At 38.7% G+C, this 25211-nt stretch overlaps 1 protein-coding gene across 1 annotated transcript in view; it reads left to right on the forward strand.

Moving 5' to 3' along the window:
• The first annotated feature begins 645 nt into the window (after positions 1 to 645).
• The window catches only part of Slc25a14 (solute carrier family 25 member 14), a 52470-nt gene continuing 27904 nt past the window's right edge, over positions 646 to 25211 (forward strand). Inside the window, 7 exon segments of the mRNA XM_052171362.1 lie at positions 646 to 678; positions 680 to 778; positions 5993 to 6086; positions 7668 to 7815; positions 11381 to 11475; positions 13672 to 13757; positions 23565 to 23660. Of these exon segments, the coding sequence (XP_052027322.1) occupies positions 646 to 678; positions 680 to 778; positions 5993 to 6086; positions 7668 to 7815; positions 11381 to 11475; positions 13672 to 13757; positions 23565 to 23660 (651 nt within the window).

The following is a 25211-nucleotide window of genomic DNA, read 5'->3' on the forward strand; positions in this document are numbered from 1 at the left end:
GCTTCTAGTCCTCACTTTCATCTTAAAATCTCCCACTTAAAAAAATTACTTCTTATTCTCTCATATATTAATATCCTAACCACAGTTTTTTCCTCCCTTATCACCCAGTTCCTTCTCCCCCACCTCCCTTCTCTCTGATCCACCACTCTTCTCCTGTTTCCCTTCAGAAAAGAGCCAGCCTCCCAGAGATATCAACCAAACATGGCCTATCAAGATACAAAAACACTAGGCACAAACCATCTCAAGGCTGCATGTAGCAACCTACTAATAAAAGGGTTCCAGAAACAGGCAAAAGAGCTCCTCCCACTTTTATTTTAAATGCCTTGCTCCAATTTCCTCCATGTGACGCCCCGCCCTCCTTCTTGCATCTTTTTTTTTTTTTAAAGGCAAAGCAGAGCCTGTGCTCTGGCTGGTAAATGCAGGGTGGGTGGGTGAGTGACAAGGCGCCTTCTCGGTCCTCACTGGTGAGCACATTAGCTGCAGAAGCACTCTCACACCATAGCTCCCTCTCTAGATGCCTCCAGGAAGGCAGGTGGCTGACTGCCGACCTTTTTGCACAGGATCCTGGACTCTGGCCTTTTGAACTTAATGGTTTCCTTTCATTCCCGCTCTGCTTTTTCCAGGCTGGGAGTGGGCGGAGTTAGGATGGCTGCGCCACTGTTGCCGAGGCGATGCCTTTGGTTACTTCCGTTGGTTTCAATGCTTCCGGGTTGGCGCTGCGGTGGCGTTTCCTACTGTGGTAGCCTCCGCTTCCCAGTCGTCTGCTGAGCTTGAGCAGGTGAGGGGGAAGCTCCTGGACTTCCAGGTTGGGGAGCGGGGCTGGGCCGCGCCAGGCCGCGCGGGGCCGGGCTGGCTTGGTTCCAGGCCTGGGAGGGGCTTAACGGTCCTTTGATCTCTCTCTCCCCCTCAGCTGAGTCCCTTCCCTGTCTTTCACTCTTCTGGCATCGGTGGCTTTACTTCTTCGATTGAGCTCTGCTTCCTCGACCCCCCAGGGAGGCCGCCTCCTTCAGGCGCCTCCCTTCTCTCTACGAACTCGCTCTGACAGCCGAGGAACTGGCAAGATCCTGCACCCAGAGGGTGAATGGGTATCTTTCCCGGAATAATCCTAATTTTTCTAAGGGTGAAGTTTGCAACGGCGGCAGTGATTGTAAGCGGAGTAAGCAAACACCTCCATTGTATCAGTGTGAGGGATGCTGTTGAAAGATGCTCCCAATCACTTTTTATCCCCCTGTCACTCCTGAGGTTGAGGCATTGAAGGCATCTATTAAAATGCAGTTCAGTTACTTGATTGGGATCACAGCTATTATCAACATGAATTTTGTTTCTCAGACAAGGTAGATGCAGGGACATTTATAGTTTTCTACCAGTGTTTCCTTGCCCAACCCTACAGATGCTTAGACTAGACCTTAACTCTTTCCTTCTCTTCATTTATATTAGGAAGTGTCTTTTGTCTCCATTTCAACAGTTTAACCTCATTGTCAACTAGCATTTTCTGCCTACTTCCCACTCTCCTAAACTATTTCCCTACGTCTTCTGTTTGCAGTCCACCGTGCTTGGAGTCTCTAGTAGCTAATTACAATAGGCTATTACCTTAATTCCCTTGCCTATTAATAGAACTAGTCTTCCTCCAGCACCTTGTTTCCAAGACTTTCAGTAGAATCTACCCCCTTTTACTTGTTTCAGCCAACAAGTTTATTGCTTATTCTGCTTCGGTCCTCCATTTCTGTCTCCGTACAAACTGTATTGATGCACACTTGTACATGATTGAGTGTGTTTGCACAATTGTCTTTATACATTCTGTTTACCCCACCCAGATGCCTTCCTTACCTGCTCCTATCCAGATTCAGTCTGCTCTGTGGACCCAGCTTAAGTTCTCTCACTTCCAACAGATTTTACAAATGTTTTGCACATATGCCAATTGTTTTCTGTGCTTCTCTTGCTCTTATAGACTGCTATACAATTTAACACTTCATTTTTCTTTAACAGAGTATTTAATTTCACCCACCAGATGATTGTGCATAAAAGATAGGAAGAATAGCAATTACTGTCATATGTTAGATTATATTTGTGAATTTATTTTATTTTATTTATTTTATTTTATTTATTTATTTATTTATTTTGTGACAGGATCTCACTATATAGACCAGGCTGGCCGCACTTACCGAGATCCCCCTGATTTATCTCTCAGGTGCTGGATTCAAAGGCAGGCATCACCACACTAAGCTGTGATTAAAAACAAACATGACCAGTTAGATTAATAACAAATTGTTGGTTTGAGTTTTGAGTATGCCTTCAACACATAGTTTTAGGTTCCCAATTGCTATCTTCCAAACATGTGAATCTCTAATACCTACTCTTTCTTAAAGGAGAAACCAGGAAGGTTACCCAGAATTTCCTGACCAGACTTTGAAGTAAATGTAGGGGATGTATAACATGGATCCTAGGATATTTTTATTAATACTTATTAAGGTTATCCAGATAGCCATAATCAGATCTTATGAAGAAATGTACAATTCCTGAAGCCAAATTTTACTGGCATCTTTATATATATTAAAAATATTTAGGGTACTGTATTTATATTGTTCCTTAGATATGACTTCTGTACCCAAAATTGAGGTTAGCCTCTATAAGTCAAAATAACTTCGCAAGGAGTTTGGTATACTTTACAAAGCAATTCTCTGCAACAAAACCAAGAGGCAAGGGTTTGTAGGTAGAGACTCTGGAAGTAAGGAGAGTGTTGAACAGGGTATATAGTATTGTCTGGGTCCAGAAAATTCCTTCTCTGGCTTCCTCTGTAATTGTTTATATGCAGTTGTATACTCAAGACAGTCAACAGCAGGTTTGTTTGTACTCCTTCTATGATAGCTCCTATGAGGTTTATAAGAAGTTTTGTGAAATGTGGTGTCATCTTTTCAGGAATCTTACCTATTTAAGAGGCGAAGAGACAGGACACCTAGAGAATAATCCTCATCCTACTCATCATTTTATGCCTGAATTTAAGATGTCAAAGACAAAAGTTTCTCAAATACATAGCTGTAGAACAGGTGGGACATAACTTGCAAACATTATACAGCTGTATGTGAAAAACTAGTATTTGCTGGGACATTAATGTTTCACAGTTGCATGCTATGCCTCTTTCAAGATAAACAAGTTTTCAGCTATAGTAACTGAATTAAAACACATAGGATGAAGAAACTATCAGGAGTATTTAGTCTGAGCAAAAGACAATATAGAAACAGGAAAACTGACTTTAAATATTTGAAGGTCTTCTATGGGGGAAAATTAATTTGTTCAGTGACCCTCTAAATTGTTCTAGTGTGAAGAAGGGTGGTATAAAGACTAATCAAAAGTGATACAGAATTTCTTTTATAACTTTAATTTCTAACATTGGAGGGAAAGATTTTACTATCCAGTGTGACTCGGGAGGTGCTATAAGGGACAGTTTTGATTTTTTTTTCTTTTGGTCAGTTGTCTACAGGGATGTATAATTTTATGGGTAAATGAAATCTAAAAGTATGGTGGAGGTGAGACAGATAAAGATCGCTATGCTTATTTTATCAAATAAAGGCCCGGAATATTATCAACTACTCACTACCATTACCATTTTGTATAAGGTGATTTGTCAGTGCCCCAGAGATAATGATGTAATAACCATTTAAATGGTATATATTTAGTCAGGGAAAAAAGATATTTTTTCCTATAAGCCCCGAATAGTGAACACTTCATTGCGGAACCCTTGAGCTGCAGGACCTAGGATCCCATGACTAATCTTTCTGCTTCCTATTGTGACTCTGCCCCCAACTTTGAGCAATTCATTATTGCTCTTGCACCCTAGACGCAGTTTCTTTAATTAAAAGATTAGGTAGAGGCTAGAGAGATATCTTGGCTGTTAAGAATAGTAGCAGCTTTTATAGAGGATCCAGGTTCAAGTCCCAGAATTCACATGGCAGTTCATAACCATCTGTGACCAGTTCCAGGGAATCAAACACCATCTTCTGGCCTCTGTGGCTATGAGGCATGCACATGCTGCAGAGACATACATGCAAGCAACCACTCACATAGAAAACAATGTTAAAATGTTGAGTAGTAGGTAGTAGAGTTATGGTAGAGTTCTTTTTCTTTTTTCTCCTGTCCTGACAAAGGTTGCATGAAGTTATAAAGGGAAAGTTTGGGGGAGCAGCACAGCAGACATCTGAAACATCAAAAGCTATTTAGGCAAGTATCAAAATTTGACACCAGAGAGTAATTTTTTCCCTTACTTTTTTTGTGTGCATTCTTTTGGAGACGGAGTATTCTGGGGCCCAGGCTGGTCTCAAACTTCCTATATTACAAAGGGTGATTTTGAACTACTGATCTTCCTGACTCAACTTCCCAAGTGCTGGACTTACAGGCCTGTACCACTACATCTGATTTCCTATTTCTTTTTCTTGTAAACTCAGGAGGTATGCCATAGCCCTATTTTTCCTATCAAATTCCTAATTTGCTCTTTAGTTTTAATGAACTCTCCTCCGATAGGGTTATCTTTCACATATCCAATATGTACTATGTTTGAAAGGAAGTTTCAACAATCATTTCTGTAGTATGTAACTAAGACATTTATATGCACGCCCACTAGCCTCTTTTTGCTTTGTTTCAGAGAATTACTTTTGTAAAAAAACAGATAAATCAAAACCCTGTTTCCACTAGGAGCAGACTGTGACTCCAAGGTACTAACTTAAACTGGCAAATGCCATCTATTAAGATGTAGATTCAGCCATGTAGTAAGAATAATGAAGTTATTGAGCAGATTTTTCTAGGTGTTAGATATATATTTATATATAGCACAACAACCCTATGACATAAGTTTTTATTATTATTGTTTTCAGAAATTGGAGGCAGAGAAAGATTGAATTACTTTCCCAGAGCCACGACTAGTAAGTGATAGTGAACCATTGAATCCGGAGCCATGATTCAACATTAGACAATCTAATTTCAGACTGTTCCCTCTTGACTTTTGAAAATGGGTAGTATACATACTCTGAAACTCTAAAGAAGAAAAAAATATCTCCAGAAAATTGGAGAGTCTATAAGAAAAAATATATCCAAGTGGACCTGGATTTAGGAAGTGATGCCTTCAGCAGTAGTTTTTAAAGGAGGAAGCATTAGTATTCTTTAAGAACTTTCTGCTTCTCAGGGCAAGACTTAACCTACTAATCAGAAACTCTGTGGGGAGAGGCTTAGCAGTCTAGGTTTTAATCTACCTCTTAGATGATTCTGTTACACGAGGCATGTAGCAGAGGGGGTGACTTTGAACCAGTGATCCTCCTGACTTTACTTCCCAAGTGCTGGAATTCCAGGCCTGTGGCACTACTACATCTGATTTCAAATTTATTTTCCTAGTTAGCTCAGGAGGTATGCCATAGTCCATAGAGGCAGAAGCATGGTGAATTGCTGCCTCGCTCAGCCTGGGTCTCACTGAGTAGAGGTTTTGGTGTATAGCTAGCTCAGTTCCTAGAGCTGAGATGTGAAATTTCAGTGTGAAGCTGAGAGGAGTGAGAACATCCCTGGGCAGTGTTGGGAACTTGTACTTTGTGCCTAAATCAAGCTAACTGAATACCACAAACTGCTTTTATAAGATGCCTCAGCCTATGTAACTTGAGTTCTCCGTTTCCTTGACTCGTGATTGTCTAGTTGAATGTCAGAGATGGGTGTGCTGGATGGGCTGAAGCTTCTTTGGGTGGGGAAGAGTGTTAAATTAGAGAGAATGAAGCTCACGTGTTGATTTTCTGAGTGATTGCACGCTTCCCTACAGAATGACATTAAAGAACAAACTCATGATCACCCTGCACATGAAACAGGACTCTCCATGTTGTCTCATTTCACTTGGTGGCTTTTATTTTTTTCCTCTACATTTGTATGATTTGCCAGTTTTATTTCTTTAACTCCTATAATCAAGTATTAACAAATGCTCTCTTCGTTCTTGTGCCCTGTTCTGATTCGTGTTTATTTTTAGCATCAGAAAAGTCCCACTCTAAGCCATGAGATGTCTGGTCTGAACTGGAAGCCTTTTGTGTATGGCGGTCTTGCCTCGATTGTTGCCGAGTTTGGTAAGAATTCACAAGAATGACAAATCTGAGTTTCAGGCCACAGAGGGTCATGTATGGTACAGATTGTTTTTTGAAGAAAGCCAGCAGAGGAAAATATTGTCATTTTTGTTTAAAAAATCACTGTTGCACAGCTATCAAGTAATATTCCTGAGGAGGTTCTAGTGATGATATGGGAATTGAGGTTTAAGAAGTCAAATTTTAAACTTTTTTTTTGATAACTTAGTGATTTTTTGGTTTTTCAAGTCAAATATGCATGATAATAAAGGACTATATATGATAGTGGTTTCTTTGTATTCCTGTGCTAATGGTCTTTCATTTATGCCAAGGTTATAATTTCTTCTTATCCAGCCTTTTTTTTTTCAAACATCTCTTCGATTTTAGAAGCAAACAAGATCATTAGATTGTGACTTCATCTTCCAGATTCTTCTTTTTCTTAAATGATTCCTTGATGTCTACAATCCAGCAGTGTTTGTTGACTTTTTTCTTTTTGGTTTTCCAAAACAGGGTTTCTCTGTGTAGCCCTAGCTGTCCTGGAACTCACTCTGTAGACCAGGCTGGCCTCGAACTCAGAAATCCGCCTGCCTCTGCCTCCCAAGTGCTGGGATTACAGGTGTGCACCACACTTCGCAGCCTATTGATTTTCTTGTTATATGCTCTGATTTTATACAATCCAGGTCACAAAAGTTCAGAGCTACATTCATAAAGAGCTTATTAGCTTTAGATCTTTAAATCTTTCTTAGATCCCATCTTGTTCATGCAAAAACCACTTTTATGTGTTGCTATAAGAAAAGGGAGCTTTATTGAAGTATCTTGCTAGGGAAGACAAGATGGCTCTGCAGATAAAGTAGATGCATGATGCCAGGCTTGGTAGACCTGAGTTTGATCCATGGGAACCATGTGGTTAAAGGATAGAAGTGACTCCTGTCGATTGCCCTCTGACCTCCACACATACCCACACACATACATGCACACAAATAATTAAATAAAGCACAATTTAAAAAAGAATGGTCTAAATACTCTGCTGGTATTTGTCTTCACTCATCAAGGCACCATGGTGAGTAGACCCACATGACACTTTATGATTTTCTCTCATAATATTAGGAAATTGTAAACCACACACACACACACACACACACACACACACACACACACACACACACACACACAGTTGTAATGGCATGTAAGAACATCTAATGCTTTCCTATGCTTGTAATAATGTCAGGAAAGGAGGTATGGAGACTTGAGATGTGAAGAGGATGGGTGGAAAAGAGTAATAAATGCCATTGACATTGGTATGTTAGAGACAGTGTGAAATACATGTCTAAAGCCCTTTGCATTTATAGTGTATTATCATCTTCAAGCATTTTCTATGTCAGTGTCAGGTACACCGTGTAGTAAGTTGTACTTCCTAGAAAGGCTAGTGCATTTCACTTACAGCCTTTATCCTGGCAGTGATGGTGGAGTAGATAAATTACGTGCAATGAAAATGACTGTCCTATATTTCCAGTATTTTCATCGTCCTTATATTTAACCATAACAAAACTGTTATTTGTAAATACTTAGGAGTGTGTTCCTTCATAGGCACTTTCCCTGTGGATCTTACTAAAACACGGCTGCAAGTCCAAGGCCAGAGTATCGATGTCCGTTTCAAAGAAATAAAATATAGAGGGATGTTTCATGCCTTGTTCCGAATCTATAAAGAAGAAGGGATCTTGGCTCTGTATTCAGGGTAAGACTGGCTTCTTTTTTTTATATCGTGAACAGACCGGTTTTTGATTTTTTCAGAAACCACAGATTTCATTTGCATGATAGTTTACACCCTTCACATCCACCATTTCAACTTATAATTCTGCATCGATTGGCTTTTGTACATTTCATCTGCTTGTAAGTCTTGAGCTTTGGATTTTGTGTTAATCTAGCTGTACATAATACATGTGAAAATGGATAATATCATTGTGGCATAAGCTTTTTTCCTGACTTCCTGACACTCTTTGATGGCTGTTGTTAAAGCAGTACCAATTAGCTGTATACATTCTTGTGAGAAATTTTCCTGATTAGGCAAATGCTAGCTAGCATCCTTTCAGAGTTTTTATATGAAAGAAATGCTACTCTGGCAGCTTAAAGAGTAGTGAGTGAAGAATTAAAAAAAGGGAGAATCATCTTTTACCATCACTCTTTGATTACCCATCAGTTTGTTCTTCACCTGCTGCACATTGCCTAGGCTTTCCTAAGTCTAGGCTACCAGCATTGCTGAGAGGATTGAAATAAAATTTACCAGTTAACATGTATTGGGCTTATTTAATATATATTTTTCTTGGACAAAAAAAAAAATAAACCCAAGCCAGATCCTCATGTAGAAGTGAGTCCAAGATCATCTCTTTTTCCTTGTTCTTTCATTAGCATAGAGAACCTCAAGTTTTCTTTTCCTTATACAAGTATAGAGTCAGAAAGATGCATATTTAGTCATCCGTTTCTTTTTCCTTCTTCCATCCTAACCATTTGAGCTGTTGCTTTAGTTCTATTTATATCTCCTAAAGTATAGTTCTGCAATTTGGAGGAATCTCAAAGGAGGCATGAGTGAGAACATCTTCAGTTTATGAGCAGAATTTAAGTAGGTTGAGATCTTGGCGTTATTGCTTCCTTTTCCATCGGGTTAAAGATGTATCTGCAGTTAGGAAATAAAGGCTGATTTTTTTTTTTAAATCTATGCAGTATAGGTTATAATGTCTGACTCTTTTTTATTATTGCTACATTCAATTTGTTCATCTTTTCCAAAGTATTTTTGCATCTAAGTTCATGAATAATATGGGTGTGTATTTTTGTATGTTTTTTAAAAACATTTTTATTTGTGTATTTTTAAATGTATGAATGCTCTGTTAGCATGTATGCATGCATGCTAGAAGAGGGCATCACATCTTATTACAGGTGGTTGTGAGTCACCATATGGGTGCTAGGATTTGAACTCAGGACTTTTGGAAGAGCAGCCAGTGCTCTTAACCTCTGAGCCATCTCTCCAGCCCTGGGTCTATGGTTTTTATTTGTACTATGTTTGTCTGGTTTTTGCTATTAAGATGATATTAGCTAAAATGATTTGGGAAACATTTCGTCTTTTTTTTTGGAGGGTTTTTTTTAAAAATAAGATTAATGATAATTTTTCAACAATTTTGTGGCATTTTTCAGTAAACTTTTCTGGCCTGGGAATTACTATTTTTTGAACTTTAATAAAGCAATGAGTTCCATGGGGCCAGGGGAGATGGCTCAGTGGTTAAGAGCACTGGCTGCTCTTCCAGTGGACCTGAGTTCAAATCCCAGCATCCACAAGGTGGCTCATAACCATCTGTAACTCCAGGTCTAGATCTTATGCCTTCCTCTGGCTTCCATGGGCACTGCATGCATATGGTAGGCAAAACACCCTTATATATAAAATAAAAGTAAATAAAATCTGGAAACTTAAAAATATTTAAGTTCCAGTTTATTTTGTAAAATTTTAGTACTGTTAGTTTGGATTACTGTAACAAAGTGAAATATACTTGGAGGCTTATCAATAGCAGGAATTAATTTTTCACAGTTCTAGAGGTTGGTGTCTGGGGAGTTTACTCTTGTAGTTATAAGCATTTGACTATAAATCAACTTATTCCCAGCTATGCTTTGGCTGCATATTCTTTCCCTTCCTCCATTGTTTTCTAATATCGGTGATTGAACACAGGACCTAATACATGGCATGCAAGTACTCTTCTCAGTGAGCTACCTAGTCTTATTTTTATTATTATTATTTTCTATATTCTTTGTTTACATTCCAAATGATTTTCCCTTTCCCGGTTCCCCCCTCCCCATAAGTCCCATAAGCCCTCTTCCCTCCGCCCATTCCCCAATCAACCCCCTCCCACTTCTCTGTCCTGGCAATCCCCTACAATGCTGCATCAAGCCTTTCCAGGACCAGGGCCCTCTCCTTCCTTCTTCTTGGGAATGATTTGATATGTGAGTTGTGTCTTGGGTATTCAGAGCTTCTGGGCTAATATCCACTTATCACTGACTGCATTCCATGTGTGTTCTTTTGTGAATGAGTTATCTCATTTAGGATGATATTTTCCAGTTCCAACCATTTGCCTAAGAATTTCATGAACTCATTGTTTTTAATAGCTGAGTAGTATTCCATTGTGTATATATACCACATTTTCTGTATCCATTCCTCCATTGAGGGACATCTGGGTTCTTTCCAGCTTCTGGCTATTATAAATAGGGGCAGCTATGAACATAGTGGAGCTTGTCAAATAACCCTATTAAAAAATGGGGCACAGAGCTAAACAAAGAATTTTCACCTGAAGAACTTCGAATGACTGAGAAGCACCTTAAGAAATGTTCAACATCATTAGTCATTAGGGAAATGCAAATCAAAACAACCCTGAGATTTCACCTCACACCAGTCAGAATGGCTAAGGTCAAAAACTCAGGAGACAGCAGGTGTCGGCTAGGATGTGGAGAAAGAGGAACACTCCTCCACTGCTGGTGGGGTTGTAAGATGGTACAACCACTCTGGAAATCAGTCTGGCTGTTCCTCAGAAAACTGGGCATGACACTTCCAGAGGACCCTGCTATACCTCTCCTGGGCATATACCCAGAGGATTCCCTGGCATGCAATAAGGACACATGCTCCCCTAGTCTTATTTTTATAGTAAGCCGTTCAGGCTGGCCTTTTATTTACCCTAGTTCAAACAGGCTGGGAACTCCTCATTCCCCTACCTTAGGCTGCAAGTAGCAGCTGGGATTGCTGATCTATATTGCTAAGCCTGGCCATGTCCTCTGTTTTATTTTTTAAATTTCTATAATATTTTTGATTTTAAAATTATAATTACATAATTTCCTCCTTCCCTAACTGTTTGTTCTCTCTCATATTCATAGCATCATTTTCTTTAGTTGTTATCATCCCATGTATTTTATAGGATATATTTGAAATTTTACTCAGGTCTATCTATACATTAATTTTTTTTTTACAGTTTTCTCTAACCCATGTGTTGTTTAGATGTGTGTTGTTTGATTTCCAAGTGTTTGAGCATCCTTCTTATCAGTTTCTGATTTGCTACCACTATACATTCTGTATACTTTCAGTTCTTTTAACTTTGTTCATATTTGTTTTATGATCTGGGATGTGAGCTTTCTTTGGCAGTTTTTCATGAATGATTGATAAAAATGCTTGTTATTGCTTGGAAAGATACAGATTTAAAAACTGTAAAATGTACAAATGTGTGTTAAGTAAAATTAACTTCCTTTATTTTTCTTTCTTTTCTTTTGGGCAGAATTGCCCCTGCTTTACTAAGACAGGCATCATACGGCACCATCAAAATTGGTATTTATCAAAGCTTGAAGCGATTATTTGTAGAACGTTTGGAAGGTCAGTATGCTCAACTTTCTTTTGAGGTTATCCTCAAAGGAATTGTTGAAATCATGCTTAGTGGGAAATGTTAATCATCTTATACTGGCAGTCAATGAAAGATACTGCATGGGGAAAGGTGAGTTTGTGTTCACGCGGGCTAAATCTCTACAGAGGAGACACATGGGTTACAGGACCTGCTCTTCACATTTATCTTTTACTATCAACTAAAAAATATCTAGGCTGTCAAGATGGCTTAATGGGTAAATTCCATGCAAGTGTGACTACCTGAATTTGATATGTAGATTCCACAGAGTTGACCCCTGATCTCCATACTTGTGCTATGATACGTCCTCCCCCAAATTAATAATTCATTTTTTGTTGTTGGTTTGTTTGTCTGTTTGTTCTTTCAAGAAGGGTTTCTTTGTGTAGTCCTGGCTGTACTGCAACATTCTTTGTAGCCCAGGCTAGCTTCAAACTCAGCTATCCACCTGCCTCTGCTTTCCAAGTGCTGGGATTAAAGGTGTGTGCCACACCACTTGGCTTAAAATAAAAAATCTTTCTTTTTCTTCTGTTTGTTATTGGTTTTTTTTTTTTTTTTGATATAGGGTTTCTCTGCGTAGCCCTGACTGCCCTGGAACTTGCTTTGTAGACCAGGCTGGCCTCAAACTCATAGGGATCTGCCTGCCTCTGCCTCTCAAGCCATGGAACAAAATGCATATAACCACCACCACCTGGATAAACTAATAATTCTTTAAAAAAACAAAAAGACAAAAAAAATTATTGCCATTCTTGATGAAGCCTAGATCAGCCATGTCCTTGAAAATGAATATACTCTTCATCAGTTAGAGGACTTGAAGACACTTTCTGGATGTTCATTTTGGGAAGGTTTGGGGAGATAAAATTTAGTCTGTTATAGTCTGGATTCTGATACACCGATGATGGCCACCTTACCACATGTAGAGTTGTTTTATGTTTTTCCATTTCAACCTGATACTTGCACAATGACTATTTTCTCTGAGACCTGGTTTTACTGGGTGGTTGGGAAAGCTGGAGAGACTTCCTGTTAGCAGCATTTCTTGAGGCACTTCATTATTCTAAATCTGTATTTTTCTGGAGCCTCTTCTGTGGTCCTCCTCAAGGATTCACTTTCATTTTCCCTGAAAATATTTCCTTTCATAGATTGCTCACATTGATTTACTAATTTTCTATTTCTAGACTCTTCTGAGGAGGAGTGGTGAAGAACATTGTGTTCTGTTGTTCCTCTCTTCTCGTTCGTAGTTGAGGGAATTTACTTCTAAATGTCTTCTGGACCTGAGGGTATTACTGGGTAGCAGAGTGCTGGCCTAGCAAGTCCAAGTCTCTCCATTCATCCCCCAATGCCAGGGATTATGCTACTGCTTTTTTATATTTGACTATAGAAGCCTTCTGTACATAAACGGAGCCTGGGAGATATATAAAGCCACTCAAAGTTAATATTTAGATAACATTATTATACATATTTTTTAACATCTGGTTATTAAGTCTTTAAGTTGACTGTCCATAAAAAGATATAAAAATTGAACAAGGATGTTACCTACCGGCTGATATGCCAAACTAGACAGGGAAAAGCCCATGAGGCTTTAAACCCTACACTAAGAACTATCGGCAACTACATAGCAGGGGAGGTGGTCTTCCCCAGGGAAAAGAGCATACCTACCAATTGGTTGTTCAATGCCAAATGGTCAGCCCTGAAAACATATATATGAATAATGTTATGTGGGGTAAACATTATATTTAGGGATATATGTCTATATAGGTCTATATATGTTTGTAATAACTATGTGAAAAAAGGAGGCCATGAAATGGAAGGAGTGGGGGAGTTTAGAAGGAGGAAAGGGAAGGGAGAAATGTTGTAATTAAAAATAATTTAAAAGACAAAAATCAGATGCACAGATGTGGTTGAAATGAAAAGACCATATTCTAATTTATATAGCATACTGACACTTATGTAGAATATGAATAATGGCTTTTTGGAAATAATAGTTTATATTGTAAAATTTGTGCACATTTTGTATTGATTTGGGATGATCTATAAATATTTGAGGGGCTTTATTTTGATAAACCTTGAAGTTTATTTTTAAGTCATCTCTCCAGAAAAAGATTCCCTTCATGCAATATCTCAGGTACTCCAGAAATCAGTACTGACTAAAATCAGCCTTCTTTTATCTTTTACAGATGAGACTCTCCTAATTAATATGATCTGTGGGGTAGTGTCAGGAGTGATTTCATCTACTATTGCCAATCCCACTGATGTTCTAAAGGTAAGAGACATTCCTGCCATGGAAGGCCTCAAGCTTGAACTCAGACTCAATTGACATCCTTACACTATCCATTGTTAGTTCTAAAATCTTGGGCAAATAAATCTCTTAACTATGTAGTGTCTCTTTCATTCCTTGTTTTGAAATGAAGATAATGCAGTGTTCATAGCATAAAGTTAAGAATTAGAGATAATATGTGTAACCTTGTCTGCATTATGCTTCATAGTAGATGCTCAGAAATAGTTTAATGTGATGTGCATTAATCCATTGGTTTTCAGTATAGGATTTGTAACACTATAGGTTAGCTTCAAGGTTTCTTTCTTTTTAATTAGATAAATTCTTTATTTACAGTTCAAATGTTGTCCCATTTCCTGGTTCCTCCCCACACCTGAAAATCCCCTAACCCATCCCCACACCGCCTGCTCACAAATCCACCCACTCCTGCTTCCCTGTCCTGGCATTCCCTTATACTGGGGCATTTAGCCTTCTCAGGACCAAGGGCCTCTCTTTCCTTTGATGCCCAACAAGGCCATCCTCTACTACATATGCATCTGGAGCCATGGGTAACTCTATGTGTACTCTTTGGTTGATTTTTGTCCCTGGGAGCTCAGGGGGGTACTGGTTGTTTCATATTGTTCCTTCTATGGTGCTGCAAATCCCTTCAGATCCTTGGGTCCTTTGTCTAACTTCCCTGCTGGGGACCCTGTGCTCAGTTCAATGACTAGCTGAGAGTGTTCCCCTCTAAATTTGTCATGCACTAGCAGAGCCCCCCAGGTGGCAGTTATATCCAGCTCTGGTCAGCAAGTACTTGTGGGCATCCATAATAGTGTCTGGGTTTTGTAGCTGTATATTGGATGGATCACTAGGTGGGGTAGTCTCTGGATGGTCTTTCCCTCAGACTGTGCTCCACACTTGGTCTCTGTATCTCCTTCTGTGAGTATTTTGTTCCCCCTTCTAAGAAGGACCAGAGTATCCATACTTTGTTCTTCCTTCTTCTTGGGCATCATTTGATATGTGAATTGTGTCTTGGTATTCCATGCTTCTGGGCTAATATCTACTTATCAGTGAGTGCATACCATGTGTGTTCTTTTGTGATTGGGTTACCTCACTTAAGATGAAAATTTCCACTTCCACCCATTTGCCTAAAAATTTCATGAATTCATTGTTTTTAATATCTGAGTAGTATTCCATTGTGTAAATATACTACATTTTCTGTATCCATTCCTCTGTTAAGGGACATCTGGGTTCTTTCCAGCTTCTGGCTATTATAAATAGGGAAGCTATGAAGATAGTGGAGCATGTGTTCTTATTACATGCTGGGGAATCCTCTGGGTATATGCCCAGGAATGGTATAGCGGGGTCCTCCTATAGTATCATGCCTAGTTTTCTGAGGAACCACCAGACTGATTTCCAGAGTGGTTGTACCAATTTGCAATCCCAGCAGAAGAGGAGTGTTCCTCTTTCTCCACATCCTGTTGTCTCCTGAGTTTTTGATCTTAGCCATTCTGACTGGTGTGAGGTGAAATCTCTGGGTTGTTTTGATTTGCATTTCACTGATAATTAATGATATTGAACATTTCTTTACGTGTTTTTCTGCCATTCAATATTCCTCAGGTGAAAATTATTTGTTTAGCTCTGTACCCCATTTTTAATAGGATTATTTGATTCTCTGAGTCCAACTTTTTGAGTCCTTTGTATATATTGGATATTAGCCCTCTATCAGATGTAGGATTGGTAAAGATCTTTTCCCAAGTTTTTGGTTGCCTTTTTGTCCTATTGACAGTGCCCTTTGCCTTCAGAAACTGTAATTTTCTGAGGTCCTATTTGTCAATTCTTGATCTTAGAGCATAAGCTATTGGTGTTCTGTTCAGGGAATTTTTCCCCTGTTCCCATGTTCTCAAGGCTCTTCCCCAGTATCTTTTCTAGTAGTTACAGTGTGTCTGGTTTTATGTGGCTGTCCTTGATCCACTTGGACTTAAGCTTAGTACAAGGAGATAAGAATGAATCTATTTGCTTCTTCTGTAAGCTAGCAGCTGACAGTTGAGCCAGCACCATTTGTTGAAAAGGCTATCTTTTGTCCACTGGATGGTTTTAGCTCCTTTGTCAAAGATCAAGTGACCATAGGTGTGTGGGTTCATTTCTGGGTCTTTAATTCTATTCCATTGATCTACCTGCCTGACACTATACCAATACCATGCAGTTTTTAACACTATTGCTATGTAGTACTGCTTGAGGTCGGAGATACTGATTTCCCCTAGAAGTTCTTTTACTGTTGAGAATAGTTTTAGCTACCCTGAGTCTTTTGTTATTCCAGATGAAATTGAGAATTGCTCTTTCTAACTCTATGAAGAATTGAGTTGGGATTTTGATAGGGATTGCATTGAATCTGTAGATTGCTTTTGGCAAGATGGCCATTTTTACTATATTAATCCTGCCAATCCATGAGCATGGAAGATTTTTCCATCTTCTGAGGTCTTCTTCTATTTCTTTCTTCAGAGACTTGAAGTTCTTGTCATATAAATCTTTCACATGTTTGGTTAGAGTCACACCAAGATACTTTATATTGTTTGTGGCTATTGTGAAGGGTGTCATTTCCCTAGTTTTTCTCAGCCTGCTTATCCTTTGAGTATAGGAAGTCAACTGATTTGCTTGAGTTGATTTTATAACCAGCCACTTTGCTGAAGTTGTTTATCAGCTGTAGGAGTTCTCTGGTGGAGTTTTTTGGGTCATTTAATATACTATCATATCATCAGCAAATAGTGATAGTTTGACTTCTTCCTTTCCAATTTGTAGTATCCCTTTGGCCTTCTTATGTTGTCTAATTGCTGTAGCTAGAACTTCAAATACAATATTGAATAGCTATGGAGAGAGGGGGCAGCCTTGTTTAGTCCCTGATTTTAGTGGGATCACTTCAAGTTTCTCTCCATTTAGTTTGATGTTGGCTACTGGTTTGCAGTATATTGCTTTTACTATGTCTAGGTATGGGCCTTGAATTCCTGTCCTTTCCAAGACTTTTAACATGAAAGGATGCTGAATTTTGTTAAATGCTTTCTCAGCAACTAATGAAATGATCATGCGTTTTTTTTTCTCTTTGAGTTAGTTTATATAGTGGATTATATTGATGGATTTCTGCATATTGAACCATCCCTACATCCCTGGGATGAAGCCTACTTGATCATGGTGAATAATTGTTTTGATGAGTTCTTGGATTTGGTTGGTGAGAATTTTATTGAGTTTTTTTCATCAATATTCATAAGGGAAATTGGTCTAAAGTTCTTGTCTTAGTCAGGGTTTCTATTCCTGCACAAACATCATGACCAAGAAGCAAGTTGGGGAGGAAAGGGTTTATTCAGCTTACACTTCCACGTTGCAGTTCATCACTAAAGGAAGTCAGGACTGGAACTCAAGCAGGTCAGGAAGCAGGAGCTGATGCAGAGGCCATGGAGGGATGTTTCTTACTGGCTTGCTTCCCCTGGCTTGCTCAGCCTGCTCTCTTATAGAACCCAAGAGCACCAGCCCAAAGGTGGAACCACCCACAAGGGGCCCTCCCCACTTGATCACTAATTGAGAAAATGCCCCACAGCTGGATCTCATGGAGGCACTTCCACAACTAAAGCTCCTTTCTCTGTGATAACTCCAGCCTGTGTCAAGTTGACACACAAAACTAGCCAGTAGAGTTCTCTTTCTTTGTTGGATCTTTGTGTGGTTTTGGTATCAGTATAATTGTGGCTTCATAGGACGAGTTGGATAGTGTTCCTTCTGTTTCTATTTTATGGAATGGTTTGAAGAGTATTGGTATTAGGTCTTATTTGAAGGTCTGATAGAATTCTGCACTAAAACCATCTGGCCCCTCTGCCTTTTTGGTTGGGATACTTTCAATAACTGCTTCTATTTCTTTAGGGGTTATGGGACTGTTTAGATAGTCTATCTGATCCTGATTTAACTTTGCTATTTGGTATCTGTCTAGAAAGTTGTCCATTTCATCTAGATTTTCCTGTTGTTTTAAGTCCAGGCTTTTGTAGTAGGATCTGTTGATTTTTTAATTTCCTCAGTTTCTGTTATATCTCCCTTTTCATTTCTAATTTTGTTAATTTGGATACTGTCTCTGTGCCCTCTAATTAGTCTGGCTAAGGGTTTATCTATCTTGTTGATTTTCTCAAAGAACCTTCTTCTTATTTTTCTTGATTCTTTGTATAGTTCTTTTTGTTTCTACTTGGTGATTTCAGCACTGAGATTGATAATTTCCTGCTTTCTACTCCTCCTGGGTGAATTGGCTTCTTTTTGTTCCAGGGCTTTCAGGTGTGCTATTAAGCTGCTAGTGTATGCTCTCTCTAGTTTCTTTTTGGAGGCACTCAGAGCTATGGGTTTCCCTCTTAGCACTGCTTTCATTGTGTCCCATAGATTTGGGTATGTTGTGCCTTCATTTTCATTAAATTCTAAAAAGTCTTTGATTTCTTTCCTTATTTCTTCCTTGACTAAGGTATCATTGTGTAGAATATTGTTCAGTTTCCACATGTATGTGGGGTTTCTGATTTTTTTTGCTATTGAAGACCACTCTTACTCCATAGTTATCTGATAGGAGGCATGGGATTATTTCAATCTCCTTATATCTGTTGAACTGTGTGACTAATTATGTGGTCAGTTTTGGAGAAGATACCATGAGGTGCTAAGAAGAAGGTATATTCTTATGATTTAGAATGAAATAGATATCTATTAAATCCATTTGGTCCATGACTTCAGTTAGTTTCACTGTGTCCCTGTTTAGTTTGTGTTTTCCTGATCTGTCCATTGATGAAAGTGTGGTGTTGAAGTCACCCACAATTATTGTGTGAGATGCAATGTATGCTTTGAGCTTTAGTAAGGTATCTTTTACAAATGTGGGTACCCTTGCATTTGGATCCTAGATGTTCAGAGTTGAAAGTTCTTGGTAGATTTTTCCTTTGATGAGTACGAAGTGTCTTTCCATGTCTTTTTTGATGACTTTTGGTTGAAAGTTGATTTTATCCGATATTAGAATGGCCACTCTAGCTTGTTTCCTGTGACCATTTGCTTGGAAAATTGTTTTCTAGCCTTTTACTCTGAGGTAGTGTTTGTCTTTGACACTGAGGTGCATTTCCTGTATGCAGCAAATGCTGGGTCCTGTTTACCTATCCAGTCTTTTAGTCTGTCTTTTATTGGGGAATTAAGTTCATTGATGTTAAGAGATATTAAGGAATAGTGATTGTTGCTTCCTGGTATTTTTGATGTTATTTTTATGTTTATGTGGTTATCTTCTTTTGTGTTTGTTGAAAGATTACTTTCTTGCTTTTTCTAGGGTGTAGTTTCCTTCCTTGTGTTGGTGTTTTCCATCTATTTTCCTTTATAGGACTGGATTTGTGGAAAGATATTGTGTAAATTTGGTTTTATCATAGAATATTTTGGTTTCTCCATCTATGGTGATTGAGAGTTTTGCTGGGTATAGTAGTCTGGGCTGGCATTTGTGTTCTCTTAGAGTCTGTATGACATCTGCCCAGGATGTTCTAGCTTTCATGGTTTCTGGTGAGAAATCTGGTGTAATTCTGATAGGTCTTCCTTTATATGTTACTTGTCCTTTTTCCCTTACTGCCTTTAATATTCTTTCTTTGTTTGTGCATTTTGTGTTTTGATGATTATGTGTCGGGAGGAATTTCTGTTCTGGTCCAGTTTGTTTGGAGTTCTATGGGTTTCTTGTATGTTCATCTGCATCTCTTTCTCTAGGTTAGGGAAGTTTTCTTCTATAATTCTGTTGAAGATATTTACTGGCCCTTTAAGTTGGAAATCTTCGCTCTTATCTATACCTATGATCCTTAGGTTTGGTCTTCTCATTGTGTCCTGGAGTTCCTGGATGTTTTGGGTTAGGAGCTTTATGCATTTTGCATTTTCTTCGACTGTTTAGTCAATGCTTTCTATGGTATCTTCAGCACCTGAGGTTCTTTCTTCTATCTCTCATATTCTCTTGATGCTCCTGAATTCTTTCCAAGGTTTTCTATCTCCAGAGATGTCTCACTTTGTGCTTTCTTTATTGTTTCTACTTCCACTTTTAGATCCTGGATGGTTTTGTTCAATTCCTTCACTTGGTTGTTTGTGTTTTCCTGTAATTCTTTAAGGGAATTTTGTGTTTCCTTTTAAGGTCTTCTACCTGTTGACCCATGTTCTCCTGTATTTGAGTTATTTATGTCCTTCTTGAAGTCCTATATTAGCATCACAAAATGTGCTTTTAAATCCAACTCTTGCTTTTCCTGTGTGTTTGGGGTATTTGGGACTTGCTGTGGTGGGAGGAACTGGGTTCTTATGTTTCCAAGTAGTCTTGGTTTCCATTGGTAGGGCTCTTGCACTTGCCTTTACGCCATCTGGTTGTTTCTCCTGTTAGTTGGTCTTGCTGTCTCTGGCTGGTGCTTATCCCTCCTGTGGGCCTGTAAGGGTGTCTCCCTATTCCTAGGAAACCAACTATCTTCTGGCAGGGTCTGTGGACAGGAGGCTGTGGAGCTGCATGGCTCTCTAGTACAAATGGCTGTGTGCTCCTAGCTGTTCCCATTAGAAAGATATTGGAGAGAAAGTAGAGCTTTCACCTCTGTGCTCAGAAGTGGAGGCTCTGCTGGGAGATGACTCTCTCCCTGTGGGCTATGCACAGAAGGCTGTGCCCTCCAGAGAAATATTGGAGAGAAAGTGGAGCTCTCACCTCCGTGCTCAGAAGTGGAGGCTCTGCTGGGAGATCTCTCTTTCTGCGGGCTGAGCACAGAATGCTGTGGCAGGTTCAAGGTTTCATTGCTGTGAATAGACACCACGATCAAGGCAAGCCTTAAAAGGACAACATTTAATTGGGGGTGGCTTACAGGTTCAGAGGTTCAGTCCATTATCAGCATGGCAGGAAGCATGGCAGCATCCAGGCAGATGTAGTGCTGGAGAAGGAGCTGAGAGTTCTGTCTTGATCCACAGGCAGCAGGAGACTGAGTGTCATGCTAGGTGTAACTTGAGCATATATAGGACCTCAAAGCCTACCTCCACAGTACCTTATTTCTTCCAACAAGGCCACACCTACTCCAATGAAGCCACACTTCCTAATAGTGCCACTCCCTATGGGCCAAGCAAATTCAAACCCATGATTCTTATGGGGGCCATCCCTGTTCAAACCACCACGAAGGCTGTGCAGTTTAAGGGAATGGATTTTGAAATTCCTTACTTTATATTCTTGTCTTCAAGTGGTGTGAGAATGAATGTTTCCAATACCCACTTTTCCATTTTACAAAACAAAGGCAGATCCCTTATGTATTATTCCAAGTTTTCAGATGATGATGTGCTGACCTATGGCATAACCTGGGACATCAAAGGGATAGATGAAGGTAGAGTTCTTTACAGGAGATGCTTTTTACAACTGCTTTACCTTAAATTTATATACTGTTTCTGTCTTTCCTTATCTTGTCCATGTTTTTATTAAGGATGAGCTTTGGCTTCTGCTGATTTGATAAGAATGTAACTGGACTTCTTTATAGCATTTTATCAATCACAGAATAAAACACATTTTAACGCCAGCTTTCAGCTTTATTTGACTAATAGTAAAAGTTGTCTAATTAGTAAAGCACTAAATGTATGATTAAGCTATGTGAGGGAACCATAAATTAGGATTTTTGTTTGCTTTTCTGAGACAGAATTTTATGTAGTGCATTCTACCTTTGAGCTCACTGAGTAGCAAGGACTGACCTTGAATTCCTGGTCCTCCTGTCTTACTGGGAAGAGAGCTATTTACAGCTATGAGTCTCAAGTTTAAAAAGTATTTTTATGTGTGTGGGGTTTTGCCTCTGTCTGCCTGTGTGCATATGCACGCAGTTCTCATGGAAGCCAGGAGAGGGAGTCCCTAGAACTGGAGTTCCAGACTCTTGTGTGCTACCATGTAGGTGCTGGAATCAGACCTGGGTCCTCTGGAAGAGCAGCAAGCACGCTTCATTGCTGATCCTGATCTCCGGCCATGAGTTAAGGAAAAAAAAAAACAAACAAGTTCATCATTTATAATAAGAGAAAGTACAAATCAGGATCGACGTTAATTCAAAGCAAGTGTAGGAGTATCAGCAGTTAACAGCAGAGGTTATCAGGCATAAAAAAAAAAATACTTATCCCTTAGAATCTATAGTGGTTTTGCTTCCAGGGCTTTGTGCTGGTAAGTAACAAAATCTTTGGATGTTCAAGTCCCTTATATAGACAGAAAGCACTATTTGTGCATAATCTGGGTATCCTCCCATATATATTTTAAATCCTCTTTAGATTATTTATGTTTAATGTAAACATGTATGAGTACTTGCTATATTATTTCCAAAATAATGACAAGGAAAAAAGTCTACATGCGTTCATTACAAAGTTTTTGCAAATATTTTTCAATTGGTGATTGTTTGAATCCTCAAATATAAGACCGCTGACAATTTTGAACATTGATTGATAAAAATTATCATTGTTTTAAAAATTAAAATTTTAAATATTTTTGTATATGTGTGTTTTACCTGCATGTATGAATATATACCACACGTACCTGGTGCCCATACAGCCTGAAGAGGGCATTGGATCCTGTGGAATTGGAGTTAAGGAGGGTTGTGAGCTGCTGTGTTGGTGTTGAGAACCGAACCTAGGTCCTCTGGAATAACAGCCAGTACTCTAAATCACGGAGCCATTTCTCTAGCCCCCAAATTAAAATATTACTACTACTACTACTGCTTCTCCTTCTCCTTCTCCTCCTCCTCCTCCTCCTCCTCCTCCTCCTCCTCCTCCTCCGCCTCCGCCTCCGCCTCCGCCTCCGCCTCCTCCTCCTCCTCCTCCTCATCATCATCATCATTTGGAGGGGCACAAGCATGCACATGCAGAGGTCAGGAAACCTTTTGAAATCAGTTATTTCGACCATGGGTTCTAGGGATTAAACTCAGAATGCTCATCTGTAGAGTCCCATTAACATACGAACCTTTGTTTATATTTGGGTATGTATGCTCATCTAGTTTTCTCACTATAATTTTTAAAAATTTCATTTGTTTTGATAAGAATTATATGTACTGCTTTGCAGCACTTTCCTGTTTAGCAATCAATTTTTAACACTTTCTAAAGCCTACGTATATTTTAAGGGAAAATGTTATGATTCCACTATATTCTGTTAAATGAATGTGTCACCATTTATGTAACCAATATGTTGTTGCTATTGGTTTTTGGCATTTGAATTGCCACTAATTTTTTACTGGACTAATTATATATATGTTTGTTTTTGTTTCTTTTGTGTTTTGGTTTTTCCAGACAGAGTTTCTCTGAATAACAGCCCTGGCTATCCTGGAACTTGCTCTGTAGTCCAGGCTGGCCTCAAACTCACTGAGATCTGCCTGCCTCTGCCTCCAGAGTGCTGGGATTAAAGGCATGTGCTACCACTACCTGGCTAATACATGTGTTTTTATTCAAACAGGGTCTTAATATGTAGCTATGAGTGTGCTGGAACTCACCCTGTAGATCAGGCTGGCCTGGGACTTACAGAGATCCACCTGTCTCTGCCTTCTGAGTCCTGGGATTAAAGGCATGTGCTTTCAAACTAGTTATATCTCACTGAATGCTTGTTATTGTCCAATTCCAGAAATTATAGATTTAGTATGGGGAATATGAGGTCTAATGAAAATCCTTATAGATATACTTTGGTACAATTTAATTCATTAATTTCACCATAATAGCAGTTTTAAAAACACTTCCAAAACCCATTTTTTCTTAGTTTTAAAGGAGTGAACTATCTCATTTTGGTTTTCTCTGTCAAAATAAAATAATCTCTTTTTATTTTAGATTCGAATGCAGGCTCAAGGAAGTTTGTTCCAAGGGAGCATGATTGGCAGCTTCATTGATATATACCAGCAAGAAGGCACCAGGGGCCTGTGGAGAGTGAGTACCCTTTTACTGGTGTTATATTACACTCTGTACTTGAGTCTTCAGATTAAGCCATGAGGTTGTGACTTATAACTCCAAGCAGAGTAAGATGCTCATGCTAGCCATGAAAGTACCAAAACTTACCAGTGCTTCCTATTTCATACATATGGTGTAGAGTTGTATGTGTGAGAAACATGTATAATTCGAGATAGCCATTTTGTTTTCCTAAAGTTTAGAGTGAACTTGTTTCAATGTAGTTTTGTCAGTTTTGGATTAAACACATTGATATTTGTCTATGATGGTCTCTGTAGTGCATATGTTCAAAGAGTAGAGCAGTATTTTTAACCTTATAAAGTGAAAGATATATGCTAAAATATTGATAAAATTTACAAAAATATGAGGAACAATTCCAGTAGTGCCACCACTTACAGATAATCACTGTGAACATTTTATTATCTTCTAATATTTGTTTATTTTTTTGTCTTTTGTTGTATTATTACAATATTTTTTGTTTTGTTTTGAGACAGGGTTTTCTAAGTAGTCCAGGCTGGTCTTGAACTTGGGATCTTCCTTCTTCTGTCTCATGAGTGCTGAAAAAATCAAGTCTGTTTCACTATACATGTCTTCAGCTGTAGTAACTCTTCTTTTTCAGACTGGGTCTATGTAGTCCTGGCTGTCCTATATCTCACTCTATAGACCAGGCTGGCCTCAAACTCACCAAGGTCACCCTGCCTCTATGTTCTGAGTGTTAGAATTAAAAGCTTGTGACACCCCAATTGGTTATTGGATAACTTTTAATAAGTTGTTAACTCAGAATTATTCTAACAGCAAATAAGAGTATTAGAATATATATATATATATATATATATATATATATATATATATATATATATATATAGAGAGAGAGAGAGAGAGAGAGCAGAATAGGATGGAAATAGTTTTGCTTTCTTTATACTTTTTATAGCTAATTTTACTTTAAAACTTCAAACAAAATAGAGCTGAAAGAATTGAATAATAAACACATTGTCATCTAGATTAGACAACTGATAAAGTTCTGGAACAATTATTTGATCTGTCTCTGATTACATAAACTCATACATTATTTTGCAAATCAATATAATTGTATATTGTACACATTATAAAATTTGTATATCATAAGAAGATGGAGAGATGTCTCCACCATTAAGATCATAGACTGCGCCGGGCTTTGGTGGCTCACGCCTATAATCCCAGCACTCTGGGAGGCAGAGGCAGGCGGATTTCTGAGTTCGAGGCCAGGCTGGTCTATAGAGTGAGTTCCAGGACAGCCAGGGCTACACAGAGAAACCCTGTCTCGGAAAAACCAAATCCAAAAAACAAAGCAAAAAAAAAAAAAAAAAGATCATAGACTGCTCTGACAGAGGGACCCATGTTTTGGCTGCACAGAATGTTTCATACCCTCTCAGACCTACACATACTTAAAAATAAAAAATAAATAAAATTTAGAAAAAGTACAAGATTCTCTGTGATAATAATACTATTGCCAAGGGTAAGAAAATTAATATTTAAGGGGCTGGAGAGATGGCT

Source organism: Apodemus sylvaticus, chromosome X (assembly GCF_947179515.1).
Source record: "Apodemus sylvaticus chromosome X, mApoSyl1.1, whole genome shotgun sequence".
In the NCBI taxonomy this organism is placed as follows: domain Eukaryota; kingdom Metazoa; phylum Chordata; class Mammalia; order Rodentia; family Muridae; genus Apodemus; species Apodemus sylvaticus.